At 48.3% G+C, this 15614-nt stretch overlaps 1 protein-coding gene across 3 annotated transcripts in view; it reads left to right on the top strand.

Annotated features, from left to right (window-relative positions):
* The window catches only part of PEX5 (peroxisomal biogenesis factor 5), a 24157-nt gene extending 16920 nt beyond the window's left edge, over positions 1-7237 (top strand). For all 3 annotated transcript variants that reach the window (XM_088456070.1, XM_088456068.1, XM_088456071.1), the window contains 6 exons: positions 1-99; positions 2830-2900; positions 2980-3180; positions 3583-3748; positions 4431-4588; positions 4676-7237. The exon at positions 1-99 is cut by the window's left edge and continues 45 nt beyond it. In XM_088456070.1, coding sequence (XP_088312196.1) covers positions 1-99; positions 2830-2900; positions 2980-3180; positions 3583-3748; positions 4431-4588; positions 4676-4880 — 900 coding nt within the window. In that variant the 3' untranslated portion in view covers positions 4881-7237. The remainder of the gene's footprint in view (positions 100-2829; positions 2901-2979; positions 3181-3582; positions 3749-4430; positions 4589-4675) is intronic.
* Positions 7238-15614: the final 8377 nt, after the last annotated feature.

Here is a 15614-nt window from a genome sequence, read left to right as displayed (position 1 = left end):
CCATTCGAGGAGGGCCTGAAACGCCTTCAAGAGGGCGATCTGCCTAGCGCGGTGAGACTGTTTGAGACGGCAGTGCAGAGAGACCCCCAGCACATGGAGGTGAGAGGGAGCCGGGCTGATGTATCTGTTACTTGTTTGTGCTTTCAATTTACTAAAGGATCTATGTAATCCAGCATCACTTCACCCAATATCCGCATCTGGGACGTTACTGTGAGGAGGAGGACGACGAAACACAATGACTATGTACTATACCTTTAGATTAAAAAGTTAGGTCCTGTGATTTGAAAGCTTGTTTTTGTTATACCTTATTTATGGCGCTCATCTTATATCCCGCGCTGTACGCTGTGCGGCAGACAAACTGCATTCTGGGACATTAAATAATTAAGTTATTTTCTGATTCTTCTTTTCAAACTTGGGATGTGGTCGCCAAGTTGATACTGACTTTATCGACCTTCGTAACGTCGACACCTGAAGGTGGACATTCACAATGTCAACATGATTAATATGTCAACAGTATAAATGTAAGCACTAGGAAAAATGTCAACGTGGACGGAATGTCAACGTTTACGTTCGGCATAGGGTTAGCGTTAGGGATTAAAAACAGTGTCGGCATTTTAACTTGTGCAATGTCGTCATGATGGATGCCAACGGACTATACCGAACCTAGCAAAACCTGCAGGTGCTGGAATAATAGAAATTCCAGAGTCTGCTGCTCATGGTAATTACGGGTTGGACCAGAAAATAACAAAGAAAGAATCTTCTGGCAGTTCGACCTTTATGTGGGAACGTCACATGAATCAACAACACCAAACATAAAATAATACGAGAGAGAAATGCTTTTGGAGATGGGAATGACTGAAGGGGTGTGATTAACACTTATGATGTGCATTTCTAGAACAAATGGTTGGTAGGATTTACAGGTTGTTTAGCTGTGGATTGGGTACGCAAACCCGGCGCTGATAATTCGGGAGTTCAGAATCCCGGCAGCGAAATCCCGATGCATGCAGGTATGTATTCTAACCCACCTTTCTCCCAGCCTAAGCCTAACCTTCTCCTACAGCACCCTAACCCTCCCCCTAGTGCCTAACCCTAACCTTCCCCCTTCAGCATCACAACCTTCTCCTACAGCAGCCTAACCCTCCCCCTAGTGCCTAACCCTCCCCCTAGTGCCTAACCCTAACCTTCCCCCTTCAGCATCACAACCTTCTCCTACAGCAGCCTAACCCTCCCCCTAGTGCCTAACCTTCCCCCTTCAGCAGCCCAACCTTCTCCTACAGCACCCTAACCCTCCCCTAGTGCCTAACCTTCCCCCTTCAGCAGCCCAACCTTCTCCTACAGCAGCCTAAACCTAACCTTCTCCTACAGCACCCTAATCCTCCCCCTAGTGCCTAACCCTAACCTTCTCCTACAGCACCCTAACCCTCCCCATGGTGCCTAATCCTAACCTTCCCCCTTCAGCATCACAACCTTCTCCTACAGCAGCCTAACCCTCCCCCTAGTGCCTAACCTTCTCCTACAGCACCCTAACCCTCCCCCTAGTGCCTAACCCTAACCTTCCCCCTTCAGCATCACAACCTTCTCCTACAGCAGCCTAACCCTCCCCCTAGTGCCTAACCTTCTCCTACAGCACCCTAACCCTCCCCTAGTGCCTAACCTTCCCCCTTCAGCAGCCCAACCTTCTCCTACAGCACCCTAACCCTCCCCTAGTGCCTAACCTTCCCCCTTCAGCAGCCCAACCTTCTCCTACAGCAGCCTAAACCTAACCTTCTCCTACAGCACCCTAATCCTCCCCCTAGTGCCTAACCCTAACCTTCTCCTACAGCACCCTAACCCTCCCCATGGTGCCTAATCCTAACCTTCCCCCTTCAGCATCACAACCTTCTCCTACAGCAGCCTAACCCTCCCCCTAGTGCCTAACCTTCTCCTACAGCACCCTAACCCTCCCCCTAGTGCCTAATCCTAACCTTCCCCCTTCAGCATCACAACCTTCTCCTACAGCAGCCTAACCCTAACCTTCCCCCTTCAGCAGCCCAACCTTCTCCTACGCAACCTTACCCTCCCCCTAGTGCCTAATCCTAACCTTCCTCCATCAGCAGCCCAGCCTTCTCCTACAGCACCCTAACCCTCACCTTTCCACTTCAGCAGCCCAGCCTTCTCCTACAGCACCCTAACCCTCACCTTTCCACTTCAGCAGCCCAGCCTTCTCCTACAGCACCCTAACCCTCACCTTCCCCCTTCTGCAGCCCAGCCTACTCTTACAGCACCCTAACCCTCACCTTCCCCCTTCAGCAGCACAACCTTCTCCTACAGCAGCCTAACCCTCCCCCTAGTGCCTAACCCTAACCTTCCCCTTCAGCAGCCCAACCTTCTCCTACAGCACCCTAACCTTCCCCCTTCAGCACTCTAACTCTCCCCCAAGTGCCTAACCCTAACCTTCCCCCTTCAGCAGCCCAGCGTACTCCTACGGCACCCTAACCCTCACCTTCCCCCTTCAGCAGCCCAGCCTTCTCCTACAGCACCCTAACCCTAACCTTCCGCCTTCAGCAGCACAACCTTCTTCTACAGCACCCTAACCCTCACCTTCCCCCTTCAGCAGCCCAACCTTCTCCTACAGCACCCTAACCTTAATACTCACCATCTGGATTCTGGAGCCTGGATTTTGACTGCTATCGGGAATCCGGCACCGGGATTCTAACTGCCAGCATTGTGTGCGCCGGGAAGCTGACCACATCCCTTATCTGTACTATATCGGGGAATAATTTAAAATGACAACTCCTCTGTGGTCAATCTCTGGGCCACATCATTATTTCCATTTCCTCTATCCCGTAGGCCTGGCAGTATCTGGGCACCACTCAGGCAGAAAATGAGCAGGAACTGGCAGCGATCAGTGCTCTGCGGAGGTGAGCTCACTTCCTGTCACATGACTATGTCTGATGCCCTTGGGGGTTACCATGTGAATTTCTATTCTTTCTCCCTAAGGTGCCTTGAGCTGAAGCCGGACAATCTGAGTGCACTGATGGCCCTGGCGGTTAGCTTCACCAATGAATGCCTCCAGCAGCAGGCGTGCGAAACGCTCCGCGAGTGGCTTAGGCACAGCCCCAAATACAGTCACCTAGTGAAAGAAGAGAGCAGCGTTGGGGAGGCTGCCAGGAAACGTTCCCTGGGCACTTTGCTGTCAGAGTGAGTTCAAAGCGGACTCATCTGCTGGTGACATTGCTGTTGGGTAGCTGCAAGGAATCTAGAACCTACACAGGGGTGTGATCTTCCCTTATCCATCGGAGACCCTACATAGAGCCTTTTACCTCTCCACCCTTCCTGCATGTCTCGCCAGTCAGTGTGTCCTGCATGTTGCTGTCATGGACAATCCTTTTACTAGTATGTAGCACATGGCTGGGGCATGAGCTAGCTTCTTCATGTCTCCGTGATGTTGCTAGTTAATAAGTCGGCTAGATATTGGTTGGCCATCATAATGGTCACACTTGTGTAGGCAGCGTAAGCTCGCAGGCATGTGGACACCAGCAGTCTAACATTCCTGCATTCTGTAATAGTCTCTCCTAATGGCCTCTGCCCTTCTCGTTTAAGCTCCCTGTTTTCCGAGGTGCGGGAGCTGTTTCTCTCTGCTGTCCGCCTGGACCAGTCGCAGGTGGATCCCGATGTGCAGTGTGGACTTGGTGTCCTCTTCAATCTGAGTGGGGAGTACCAGAAAGCTGTGGACTGCTTCACCGCCGCCCTGAGCCAGAGACCAGACGTGAGTGGGGTTGGGATCGGTTAGGGGTACGGCGTCCTTTCCCATACATAGGGGCATATTCAATTGGGTGCGTGGCTTGCAAAAATCCCGCACCTGTGAGGTTTTACCTGCAGGTGCAAGATTTTTGCTATTCAATTAGATGCGTGTTTTTTTTTTTTTTTCATGGTTGTGCCCCGGGAGGTTTTTTTTTTTTCCACACATCTCCAGAGCAAGTGTGATTTTTCCCAAAATCGTTACTTTGGGGGACAAAAATCACTGGGACTAGCTCTGGGACCGTGGCGGCATCCCCCGAGGACTAGTTCTGCAATTGGAAGTGTCCAATTTGCTTAATTAGTCCTTAATTACTTACCTTCGGCAGCGCTGTCTTCTGCATCCAGCATGGGGAGCCGGGGAGACTCCTGGGCAGGTAAGTGAAGAATTTATTTTCTTTACGCAGCACAGGGTTTTCAGAGGTGAAAACCCCACGACCACTTTTTCTTCTTTTTTGGATACCGTGGGTATCGGGAGAGCGCATACCCGCGGTATTCCAAAATTGTGCGCAAGTTTTTTTTTAACCTCGCTAAACCTCGTGCCCAATTGAATATGCCCCATAGAAATTCCCAGTAATGACTGAGGGCTTCATAATCGTACTCTATGGAGATCTATATCCTTCCCCCATTTCATTCTGAGCTGTCCCTCGCAGGATTACTTATTGTGGAATAAGCTGGGAGCCACTCTCGCCAATGGCAATGACAGCGAGGCTGCCGTGGAAGCTTACAGACGGGCGCTGCAGTTACAACCAGGGTTTATACGCTCCCGGTATAACCTGGGCATTGCCTGCATCAATCTGGGGGCGCACAGGTAGGAGGGGAAACGCAGAGTCTTACACACACACACACACTTTTTTTTAATTTAATCTTGGACCTTCTTCTCTCATGTTTATTGCAGGGAGGCCGTGGAGCACTTTCTAGAGGCTCTCAGCATGCAGCAACAGAGTGGAGGCCCCGGGGGAGCCATGTCTGACAATATTTGGAGCACCCTGCGGATGGCGCTATCCATGCTGGGGCAGAGCAACCTGTATGCGGCAGCAGATGCCCGTGATCTCGCCGCTTTACAGGCAGCATTTCCTCCTAACACCACCCCAGTGCAATGACTACCGCCTGACCTGTTGCTGTGCGAGTGCATGCTGGGAGGCAGTCAGCGGTGTACCGGGAATGCAGCATCGCACCAGTGCACCGGGTTTACTCAGACGGAACTGTATACAATCCCATAATGTATTGTCCCTGGCCGGATACATTGGTGATTCTCCCACGTTGGACTTGAACTTTCCCTCCATTGGCTGGTACAGGGATGAAGTAACAATCTAGATATGTTTCTAATAAATACATTAATCTTATTTAATTACCATGTGGAAAGGGAGCCAGATGCTGTGTTGCTAACAGTGAAGGCACTGCAGAAATCACCGCCCCCCTATGGTCTTATCCATCATCATCATCATCATCATCATCATCATTACGCTGCTCAACATCGCAGATGAAGGTGGGGGTGTAAAGAGCATTGCCATTTATCAACCTCACTCTCCATTACCCATATCCAGACAATAGCCACATTCCCTCTATTGGGATATTATCACTGGAGGCCGTACGGTCTTCATCTTCAGTACAGGTAGTAGTAGTCATTGTAAAGATGCCTTGGTCTTAGAACACAGCTATTTATAATGGTGTTAAAACACTTCTGCAGCCTATTTACAGTGCAGGCTGTCCCTATGTGAACTAAACCAATAGTTATTAGAATGCAGGCATTGAGTCACTAGTTACTGGGGATGTAATCGGTTCCCTGGTAAACGATGAAAGCAGCATAGTGAACAATAGCTCAGTGTAAGCAGTGGCTTCCTGCATTGTGTGTACATCAGACTCCTGCTATCTACAGTAGTTTATATCCTGTGTTTTAAAGTTGCATCTTAATTATGATAAAGTTGGAACAAGCCCTATTCCCACTTCTGCATCGTTCAAAGAGCCTAGTTCTCCCAGCGCAGATCAATTAAGTTACTGGTTAGATGGGTCTACCAATAATAGGAGTGCAATATCTGCAGTTATAGACTGTTAGTAGCCAGACTGTATATAGTTGCAGGGTGTATTATAAATAGCTGTACTGCAGGAGAGCTTCCGTTTCTGCATTGTGCTGAAGGTAAGAATACAATACTACAGCTTGGGCTAGCTCCGTGCAATAGAATAAACACAGGGTTATGTATGTTAAATTGTTTCTCCCTGGATACTAGTATTGGATAAATGCTCAGTTAGTCCTGTCTACTGAAAAGCAGAAGGTACAGATGTAACGCAGTGGTTCCCAAATGCAGTCCTCAAGGCACCTTAACAGTCCAGATTTTAAGGATATCAATGGCTGAGCATAGATGGTGATATCAAAATGAATGAGGCACTAATTAAGTCACCTGTGCTCAAGCATGGATATCTTTAAAACCTGGACTGTTAGGGTGCCTTGATAAAGGCTCAGCTAGTCCTGTCTCCTAGAGAGCAGAAGCCACAGACAGGTGTAGAGGTGGGTGTAACGGATAAATGCTCAGTCCTGTCTCCTAGAAAGCAGAAGCCACAGACAGGGGTACAGGTGGGTGTAATGGATAAATGCTCAGTCCTGTCTCCTGGAAAGCAGAAGCCACAGACAGGTGTAGAGGTGGGTGTAATGAATAAATGCTCAGTCCTGTCTCCTAGAAAGCAGAAGCCACAGACAGGTGTAGAGGTGGGAGTAACGGATAAATGCTCAGTCCTGTCTCCTAGAAAGCAGAAGCCACAGACGGGTACAGGTGGGAGTAACGGATAAATGCTCAATCCTGTCTCCTGGAAAGCAGAAGCCACAGACAGGTGTAGAGGTGGGAGTAACGGATAAATGCTCAATCCTGTCTCCTGGAAAGCAGAAGCCACAGACAGGTGTAGAGGTGGGAGTAACGGATAAATGCTCAGTCCTGTCTCCTGGAAAGCAGAAGCCACAGACAGGTGTAGAGGTGGGAGTAACGGATAAAGGCTCAGCTAGTCCTGTCTCCTGGAAAGCAGAAGCCACAGACAGGTGTAGAGGTGGGAGTAACGGATAAAGGCTCAGCTAGTCCTGTCTCCTAGAAAGCAGAAGCCACAGATGGGTACAGGTGGGTGTAATGGATAAATGCTCAGTCCTGTCTCCTGGAAAGCCTAAGCCACAGATAGGGGTACAGGTGGGTGTAATGGATAAATGCCCTTTTAAGCTCAGCTGCTGAGGATAGACTACAGATTTTTCTGTTAAACATTGGATGAGGCCATACACAGATATTCGCAATCTACTGACGGTACCTGTGCAGGTTTTGCTGCATAAAATGGGATGTAATAGTAATATCTGAAGTTCTTTGTTTCATAAAGAATGTTCTGCACGGTGAGCAGGAAGCTCTGCGGTGATATCGCTCTGGTACAATCATGTATATTACTCAAATGTACAATTTTTGTAATAATAAAATAAGCTTAAGTGAAATGAGTGCAGGCATACCTTTCTTTACCTAAAAAATAAAAAAAGTATAGATTTGAATACATTAATACAGAAGACTCAAATTGTAATAACAACCTTCATAGAAAAAGCCCAAAATGTGCTCTGGGCAAAATATGCACCAATTATAGTGGCTGGAAGCAGAAATGACCTGATTATCGTACATCCTGGAGGATATTAAACGCCGTTTAAGATTAGTCAAGGAATATGTAATGGGAATACAATATAACCTGCAGTGTAATCACTGTAGGAACCTGGCGCGTGTTTGTACTTGAATTACAAATCAGTGCTTGCTGAAAGTAATACGGGTTTAGTTAGAACCCTAGAGATCAGTCTCTGCCGAAAAAAATCAAAAACAACAAAGTATACTGCGCTAAGCACTGTGAGTGCACAGTGTATAAATATAATCGCAAACCATTTTTATATCTGTTAATAAACAGGAGGCTTGTATACATTTTAAAATGTAATACATATAATGAAAGTTAATCAATAGTAGATAAATAGAAAATAATAAAAACAATGAAGAATCAAAATACAAATGTAAACAAATATATAATGAGAATGGATTGCAATCAATGGTAAATAGCAGTATAACCATTTCTCACTGAAAACACTTGAGATGTTATGATACTAATGTATCTGAAGTAAACGAGTCCCAGACACAATGTGTCTAATCATGTAGCATTTCAGCAACTCTTCCACTGTCAATTTAAACTACAGGTATTTGTTGGCAGCAAAGTTCCGCTGAGAGCAAATCCTCACTACTGGCGTCCCAGTGTGAGAACGGTAACCGCAATGGTATGTATACTTGGTTTATAGGCAATAAATTGAATGAACCTTGTATAGCGTGTCCACGCTATTGTCCGTCCTGGCTATGTGAAGCCGCCGGCAAAGGAATTGCATGCTGCGGTGAGCTGTGGACATCGGGTGATCAGGAGACTCGCCGGAAGGTTGCAGTGCAATCCACAATCAGTGGTAGTGCGGGACCCTCGTCTGCCTGGATGACGTCACCGCGTTTCGTCCTGTCAATCACCGGGACTTTCTCAAGACTTGACTCAACACCGCATAGAGCTCACCGCTACTCCGCTCCCAGCAGCCTGCAATTCCTCTGGCGGCGGCTTCACATAGCCAGGCACAAGCAGAGCCAGGACGGACAATAGCGTGGACACGCTATACAAGGTTCATTCAATTTATTGCCTATAAACCAAGTATACATACCATTGCGGTCACCGTTCTCACACTGGGACGCCAGTAGTGAGGATTTGCTCTCAGCGGAACTTTGCTGTCAACAAATACTTGTGGTTTAAATTGACAGTGGAAGAGTTGCTGAAATGCTACATGATTAGACACATTGTGTCTTGGGACTCTCGTTTACTTCAGATACATTAGTATCATAACATCTCAAGTTTTTTCAATGAGAAATGGTTATACTGCTATTTACCATTCTGTGATTGCAATCCATTTTCATTATATATATTTTTACATTTGTACTTTGATTCTTCATTGTTTTTATTTTATTTTCTATGTCTACTATTGATTAACTTGCATTATATGTATTAAAATGTACAATTTATACAAGCCTCCTGTTTATTAACAGATAGCAAATAGTTTTTATATTATATTTATACACTGTGCATTCACAGTGCTTAGCGCAGTATACTTTGTTCTTCGTGATTTTTTTTTAAGGAATATGTAATAACAGGATTTTGGTACTTACCGATAAATCCCTTTCTCCGATTCCATAGGGGACAGTGGGGTATAGACGGTGCTGAGAGGGAGCTTGGCACTTTAAATGTTAAGAAGTGTGACTAGCTCCTCCCCCTCTATACCCACCTCCAAGCCTCAGTCTTAGAAAACTGTGCCCAAGGGGAGCTGAGAAATAAAAAAAAAACAAGAGGAGGAGGCGAAGCAAGTACACAGAACATAGGTTACTGTTTTTCAACCCTTTCCTAACCAGAGACATCAAATCATTGTCCAACAGACAACATAAAAAGACCCCAACCCTGGCAGGAAGGAACAGCACAGGGTGGACGTCCAGTGTCCTCTATGGAATCTGAGAAAGGGATTTATCGGTAAGTACCAAAATCCTGTTTTCTCCTTCATCCACTAGAGAGCATAGACAGTGGGGACGTCCCAGAGCTCCCATTACGGGCGGGAAAGCACTGAGAACCCTGCAAAACAGACTGGCCATACTGCAATGCAGAGGCCGCAAACATGTAAAATTTATAAAAAAGAATAAAAGGAACGTCGGCCAGACCATGTAGCATGGAAAAACCCAGCGAGCAGATGCCCACGAGGAACCTATGGAGCGAGTGGCGTTGTAATAGAAAAAAACGAAGGCTCCCTAGATGAAGCCATATACACCTGACTGACAGTCAGATGAATCCAGTGGGCCAGTGACTGTTTTGAAAAGCATAGCAGCATACAAAACAAAAAGTTTGTTTTACATATGGCTGCAGTCTTTACCACATAAAAACGAAGAGCCCTAACAACATCCAAGGATCCTGACGAAGGAGAGTGTCGTTGAAGAACCGGTACCACAATAGTTTGGTTGATGTGGAAAGCCGAAATCACTTTTGAAAGAAAATCCATACTTGTAGGGAGTTCCGCTCTATACCTCATAAAGTATCAAGTATGGAGGACGACAGGAAAGAGCTCCCAGATCCGACACCCTCCTGGCTGATGCCAGTATGAGAAGTGTTACCTTCCATGAAAGGTATCTGAACTCCACCAACTACAAAAGGTCGAACAAAAGGAGACTGTAAGAAAGTACGAGATCCAAATCCCATGAGCCGCAGGAGGAACAAAGGGGGGTTGCAACCGAATCACACCCTAAAGAAAAGTCTGAAACTCCGGTATTCAAGACACACTTCTTCTGGAAGAAAAAAATGTCCGAGCTGGAATATGAACCTTCGGCGAACCCAAACGCAGACTGGCTGAGAAACCTGCTTACAGAAAAAAAAACAGAAATCTGGCTAGGTTGAATTCTGTAGGAGGAGCCCCTCCACATTCACACCAGTAAACATAAGTCTTCCAGTTACGGTGGTAATGTTTAGAAGAACCTTCCTTCTTCCTAACTAAGCATAGTAGGGCTTACCCTGGATGGGATCCCTGTACTTCTGAAAATGGCCCTTTTAAGAGCCACACTATCAAACGTAGCTGCTTTAATGGATAGACTAAAGGAACCTGAAGTGAGATAACTTCTCTCAGGTATAGGCCACTGATCGATCAGCAGAAGTTGAAGGATGAAATACCAAGATCTGCGAGGTCCATCCAGAGCTACCAAGAGAACCTTGGCCTTCTCCCTTTTGATGTGTAGAATCTGAGGGAGAGGAGGAAACAGACAAATTTGAAATGCAACGGTGTTGACAATGCCTCCACTGTCACTGCCGCCTCGTCTCTCGTCCTAGAGCAGTAGAAAGTCAGTTTATGATTTTGCCTGGATGTCATGAGGTCGAACTGAGGAAGACCCCGCCATTGGTGAAAAAACCTACGTGTGTAGTGCCCATTCCCCTGAATGCACATCCTACACTTTTTTTAAACTCGCCGGACGTCTGGATCCGCTGATTAATGTACGCCACTGTCGTGACATTGTCCGACTGGACCCTGACTGTGCGGCTCCGCAACAGGTGATCTGTCTGAATAGCTTAGAAAATTGCCCGCGATTCCAATATGTTTCAGTGTTCTCTCCAGGCTGTTTTCTGCGGGCACATCGGCCAGCAGAAACAGCCTACCACCCAGCACTTTCCCCCGCCGACCCCTGCTGCGGAACTCTGGCCTCTGAAGTGACCGGAGGCTAAAGAAGCCTTCGATCGCTTCAGAGGCAAGTGTTCCCAGTGATGCAGTGCTCGGGTGACGTCAGGAGCTGCCCCGCACGCCTGCTGGATCTAGTTAGATCCAGTCAGAGCGAGGCAGTGGAAGTGCGAGTGGCGAGCAAGTTAAGGTAAGTTCTGGGCTGGGACCAGTATGGGGGCACTGCCTAAGGGGCACTATTTAAGCCTGGGGGCACTACATAAGGGTTCAGTCTGGGGGCACTGCATAAGGGCAAAGCAAAACTACAGGGGCAATGCATAAAGGGGAAAACTACAGGGGGCACTCTATAAAGGGCACACATATAGGGGGCACTGCATAATGGGCACTTTTGACTGAGACCCAGTGGGGGAGCAGCCTGAGACCTGTCGGGCTGGAATGGTAAGGGAGATACCCCTTTTTCTGGCGCACGCATAATTGCGAAGGCCCCCACCCGGCTACTTATTGATGTCACCCGGCTGGAAAAAATTTCTGGGGAGAACACTGTTTATCAGCAGACTTGCTTCCAGTGATACCCAGCAGCCTTGAAAGTGCTGTTCCTGAAACACCGCTTCACATCCTCTCAGACTTGCGTCTGTGGTGAGAAGAGTCCCCATCCCCCACTCCGAATATCTTTCCCTCCAGTAGAAACAGTTCAACCACCAGAGAAGGGGTATCAGAGTTCTGGGACTTAACTTTACATGTTGGTGAAGGAAAAGATGGGATCCTGTTCACTGAGAGAGAAGGACTAGCTGAAAAATCCTGGAGAGAAATCCACCATAAGGAAAAGGCCTCTAATTCCTTGACCATCTTCTCCAGGAATCGAGTGTAAACCTGCACCAATACCAGATGATGTCGAAGGACTGTCCTCACCATGTCCTGAATGGAAGTTGCTTTTTCCTGATGAAGGAACACTCTCTGATATCAGGTGTCCATGTTGTGTCATTGCAGATGAGACTTGGGAAAATACAGAAACCACCCCTGACGATGAGACAGCTGTGAGTCACTGACATTCTGCAGTAACTGAACCCTGTAATGGGCCTTCAGCAGAAGATCGTCTAGGTAAGGGATAATAGTGACCCCCTGTTTCTGAAGGAAAGTAGTCATGACAGCCATGAGCTCTGTGTAAATGAGAGTTCTGAAAAACGAATCTCAGAAACACCTGGTGAAGCGGCCATAAAGGGATGTGAAGAAAGTAGTCCTTGATATCGGGATTCACTGTTCTCTAGTTCCGCAATACCCAACTGAAGGGACTCGATGTTGAACTTGAAAATCCTTAGGAATAGAAAGATTCTACAAGTTCAGAGTAGGTCTGAGTAAAAAGAAAACCTTGTCCGGTCAGATGTCTGAGAGCCTGGACCATCACTCTTGTGGATAGAAGCTAGTGTATAGTTTGCTGTAAGACGATACTTCAGTCGCTGGAAACTGGTAAAAAAAACAAAAGGTAGAGGAGGAGACTAAAAAGTCAAGCTTGTATCCTCGAGTGATGAGATCCCGGACCCAATCGTCCGTACAAGCTTCCATCCATACTACTCTGAAGTCCTGAAGACTCGCTCCCACTCTGGGGACCCCCAGGTGAGAGGAAAGCCCATCCTGCACCAGACTCAGTAGTGGACAACCTCATGTTGAGTAGATGTTATTGCGACTCTACCCCGACCTCCGGAACCACAGGGAGTTGATTGTCCCATGAACAACCCGGAGCACTAAAGGACCGAAAACGAGGTTCCTGTATAAGAACTTCTAGGGGGAAGAGCCTCAGACGGAATATAAGAGGATTGATGTCTCTAGATTTGCTGCAATGAAAAAATATGAGATATGGTAAGAACTTACCTTTGTTATCTCTACGAAGTCCATAGGGTTCCACAGGATACCTTGGGGTATAGGTGATGACGTCAGGCATCGGGCACCATAGAGTTAAGTTTTCAGCCTCCCAGGATGCACTAGGGTCCCCCTCCTATACCCCGCCCCCGAGCCAAGGCATCTCAGTTACGTACCAAGCCAGAGGCCGGAGGAGGAGAAGGAAGAGAGAGAAAAAAGATCTGGACACACACAAGAATCACAGTCTCACTAGAGGGAGACGGAAAAACCGGTGACCAGAGCAAAGCCCATCTGCAGCATAGGTGCGACAGGGCGGGAGTCCTGTGGAACCCTATGGACTTCGTAGAAATAGAGATAACAAAGGTAAGTTCTTACCATATCTCATATTTTCTACTTCAGAGTCCATAGGGTATCCACAGGATACCTTGGGGCTGTCCCAAAGCAGTATCCTTTAAGGGTGGGGACGCTCCTGTGCTGAAAGGAGAATCCGCCGCCTGAAGGGAGCATCCTCAGAGGCAAAGGTGTCAAACGAGTAATACCTCACAAAGGTATGGACAGAGGACCACGTGGCCGCCTTGCAGATCTAGACTGCAGAGGCACCACGTCGAGCTGCCCACGAAGGACCCACAGACCTAGTGGAATGAGCCTTTACAGAAGGAGGAACCGGCAGGCCTTCATGAAGATAAGCTTCTGAAATCGCCATACGGATCCAGGCTGCCAAAGTTTGCTTTGAAGCAGGCCAACCCTTTTTACGGAAGCCATAGAGGACAAACAAGGCGTCCGACTTCCTAAACGAAGAAGTGCGGTCAACATAAGTCCTTAAGGCCCGCACAACATCCAAAGTGGCCTCACCCACTGAAAGTCCAGGTGAGTTAAAAGCCGGTACAACTATTTCCTCGTTAACATGAAACTGGGAAACAACTTTGGGAAGAAATTCAGGACGAATACGCAGCACTGCCCTGTTCCCATGAAAAATCAAGAAAGGGGGTCTACAAGAGAGAGCCCCTAAATCAGAAACACGTCTGGCCGAAGCTATGGCCAGAAGGAAAACAGTCTTAGCTGTTAGCCATTTAAGATCCACTGAGCCCAGTGGTTCAAACTGCAGTCCCTGGAGAGCCCTCAGGACCACAGCCAAGTCCCAAGGCGCCACAGGTGGAACAAATGGCGGCTGAATTCGCAGAACACCTCGTATAAAGGTGCGCACATCAGGGATTGTAGCAATCCTACGGTGAAACCAGACAGACTGGGCAGAAACCTGCACCTTCAAAGAAGCAAGGCGAAGCCCATGGTCTAGTCCCGCTTGTAGGAAGGCTAACACTCTAGACCAGTGTTGGCTAACCTTGACACTCCAGCTGTTGTTGAACTATATATCCCAGCATGCCCTGCCACAGTTTTAGCATGCCCTAATAGCAAAACTGTAGCAGTGCATGCTGGGTTATGTAGTTCCATAACAGCTGGAGTGTCAAGGTTAGCCAACACTGCTCTAGACAGACGAAACTCCCGAGGTGCATAACCTCTCGGTCGACACCACTGGAAGAACGTATGCCACACGCGATGGTATATTCTCGCGGAAGACGGTTTCCGAGCTCTTAGCATGGTTCGCACTACAGAGCTGGAAAACCCCCTGGACCTTAACATGGCCGTCTCAACAGCCACGCCGTCAAAGACAGCCGAGTCAGGTCCGGGTTAAGACAAGGACCCTGTGACAGAAGGTCCGGTCGTAGCGGCAACCGCAGAGGACTGTCCACGGACAGACCCTGAAGGTCTGAGAACCAGTGCCGTCTGGGCCATGCGGGAGCTATCAACAGGAGCGTCCCTCCTTCCTGTTTGAATTTCCGGATTACCCCTGGAAGAAGGGAAAACGGAGGAAACAGATAAGCGAACCGGAACGTCCACCGGACGGACAGAGCATCCACCAGAGACGCCTCTACGTCTCTTGTGCGAGACCCGTACACCGGCAACTTGTTGTTGTGCCGGGACGCCATGAGGTCGATCTCTGAATGACCCCACCTGTCCACCAGCAGTTGAAAAACGTCCGGGTGCAGGGACCATTCCCCCGGATGAACGTCCTGGCGACTGAGAAAGTCCGCCTCCCAGTTTAGCACTCTCGGGATGAAGACTGCTGATATGGCCGGGAGATTGCGCTCCGCCCATACCAGGATTCGGGACACCTCTATGAGAGCCGCCCGACTTCGGGTTCCTCCTTGCCGATTTATGTGGGCCACGGTGGTAGCGTTGTCCGACTGGACCTGCACTGGGTGACCTTGGTGAACCAGATGTGCCTGCCGGAGGGCATTGAACACCGCGCGGAGCTCCAGAATGTTTATTGGAAGCTCTGTTTCTGCCCGAGTCTACCTGCCCTGGAACAAGTGTGGACCCGAGACTGCTCCCCAGCCCCGAAGACTGGCGTCCGTTGTTAACAGGACCCAATTTGCCACCCAGAACGGACGACCCTTGTTGAGATGGGTCGTCTGCAACCACCAGGCTAGGGACAGGCGAACCACCGGAGTGAGCACCATCGTCTGGGACTTTAGACTCTGAGGCAGTCCATTCCATTTGGACAGGATCAGGTGCTGCAGAGGTCTGGAGTGAAACTGGGCATATTCCACCATGTCGAATACGGACACCATGGAGCCCAGTAACCTCATCGCCGAGTGCAGAGACACCCGGCGGCTCTGTAGACAACTGCGCACCCTCAACTGCAAGGCAGAGATCTTTTCCCCCGTCACAAAGATCCTTTGCTGTCCGGAGTTCAATA

This window comes from Taudactylus pleione, unplaced genomic scaffold (assembly GCF_031769625.1).
Source record: "Taudactylus pleione unplaced genomic scaffold, aTauple2 ptg000685l, whole genome shotgun sequence".
Taxonomy (NCBI): domain Eukaryota; kingdom Metazoa; phylum Chordata; class Amphibia; order Anura; family Myobatrachidae; genus Taudactylus; species Taudactylus pleione.
The sequence above is the reverse complement of the archived record's forward strand: the minus strand, read 5'-3'. Positions and strand labels throughout refer to the sequence as shown.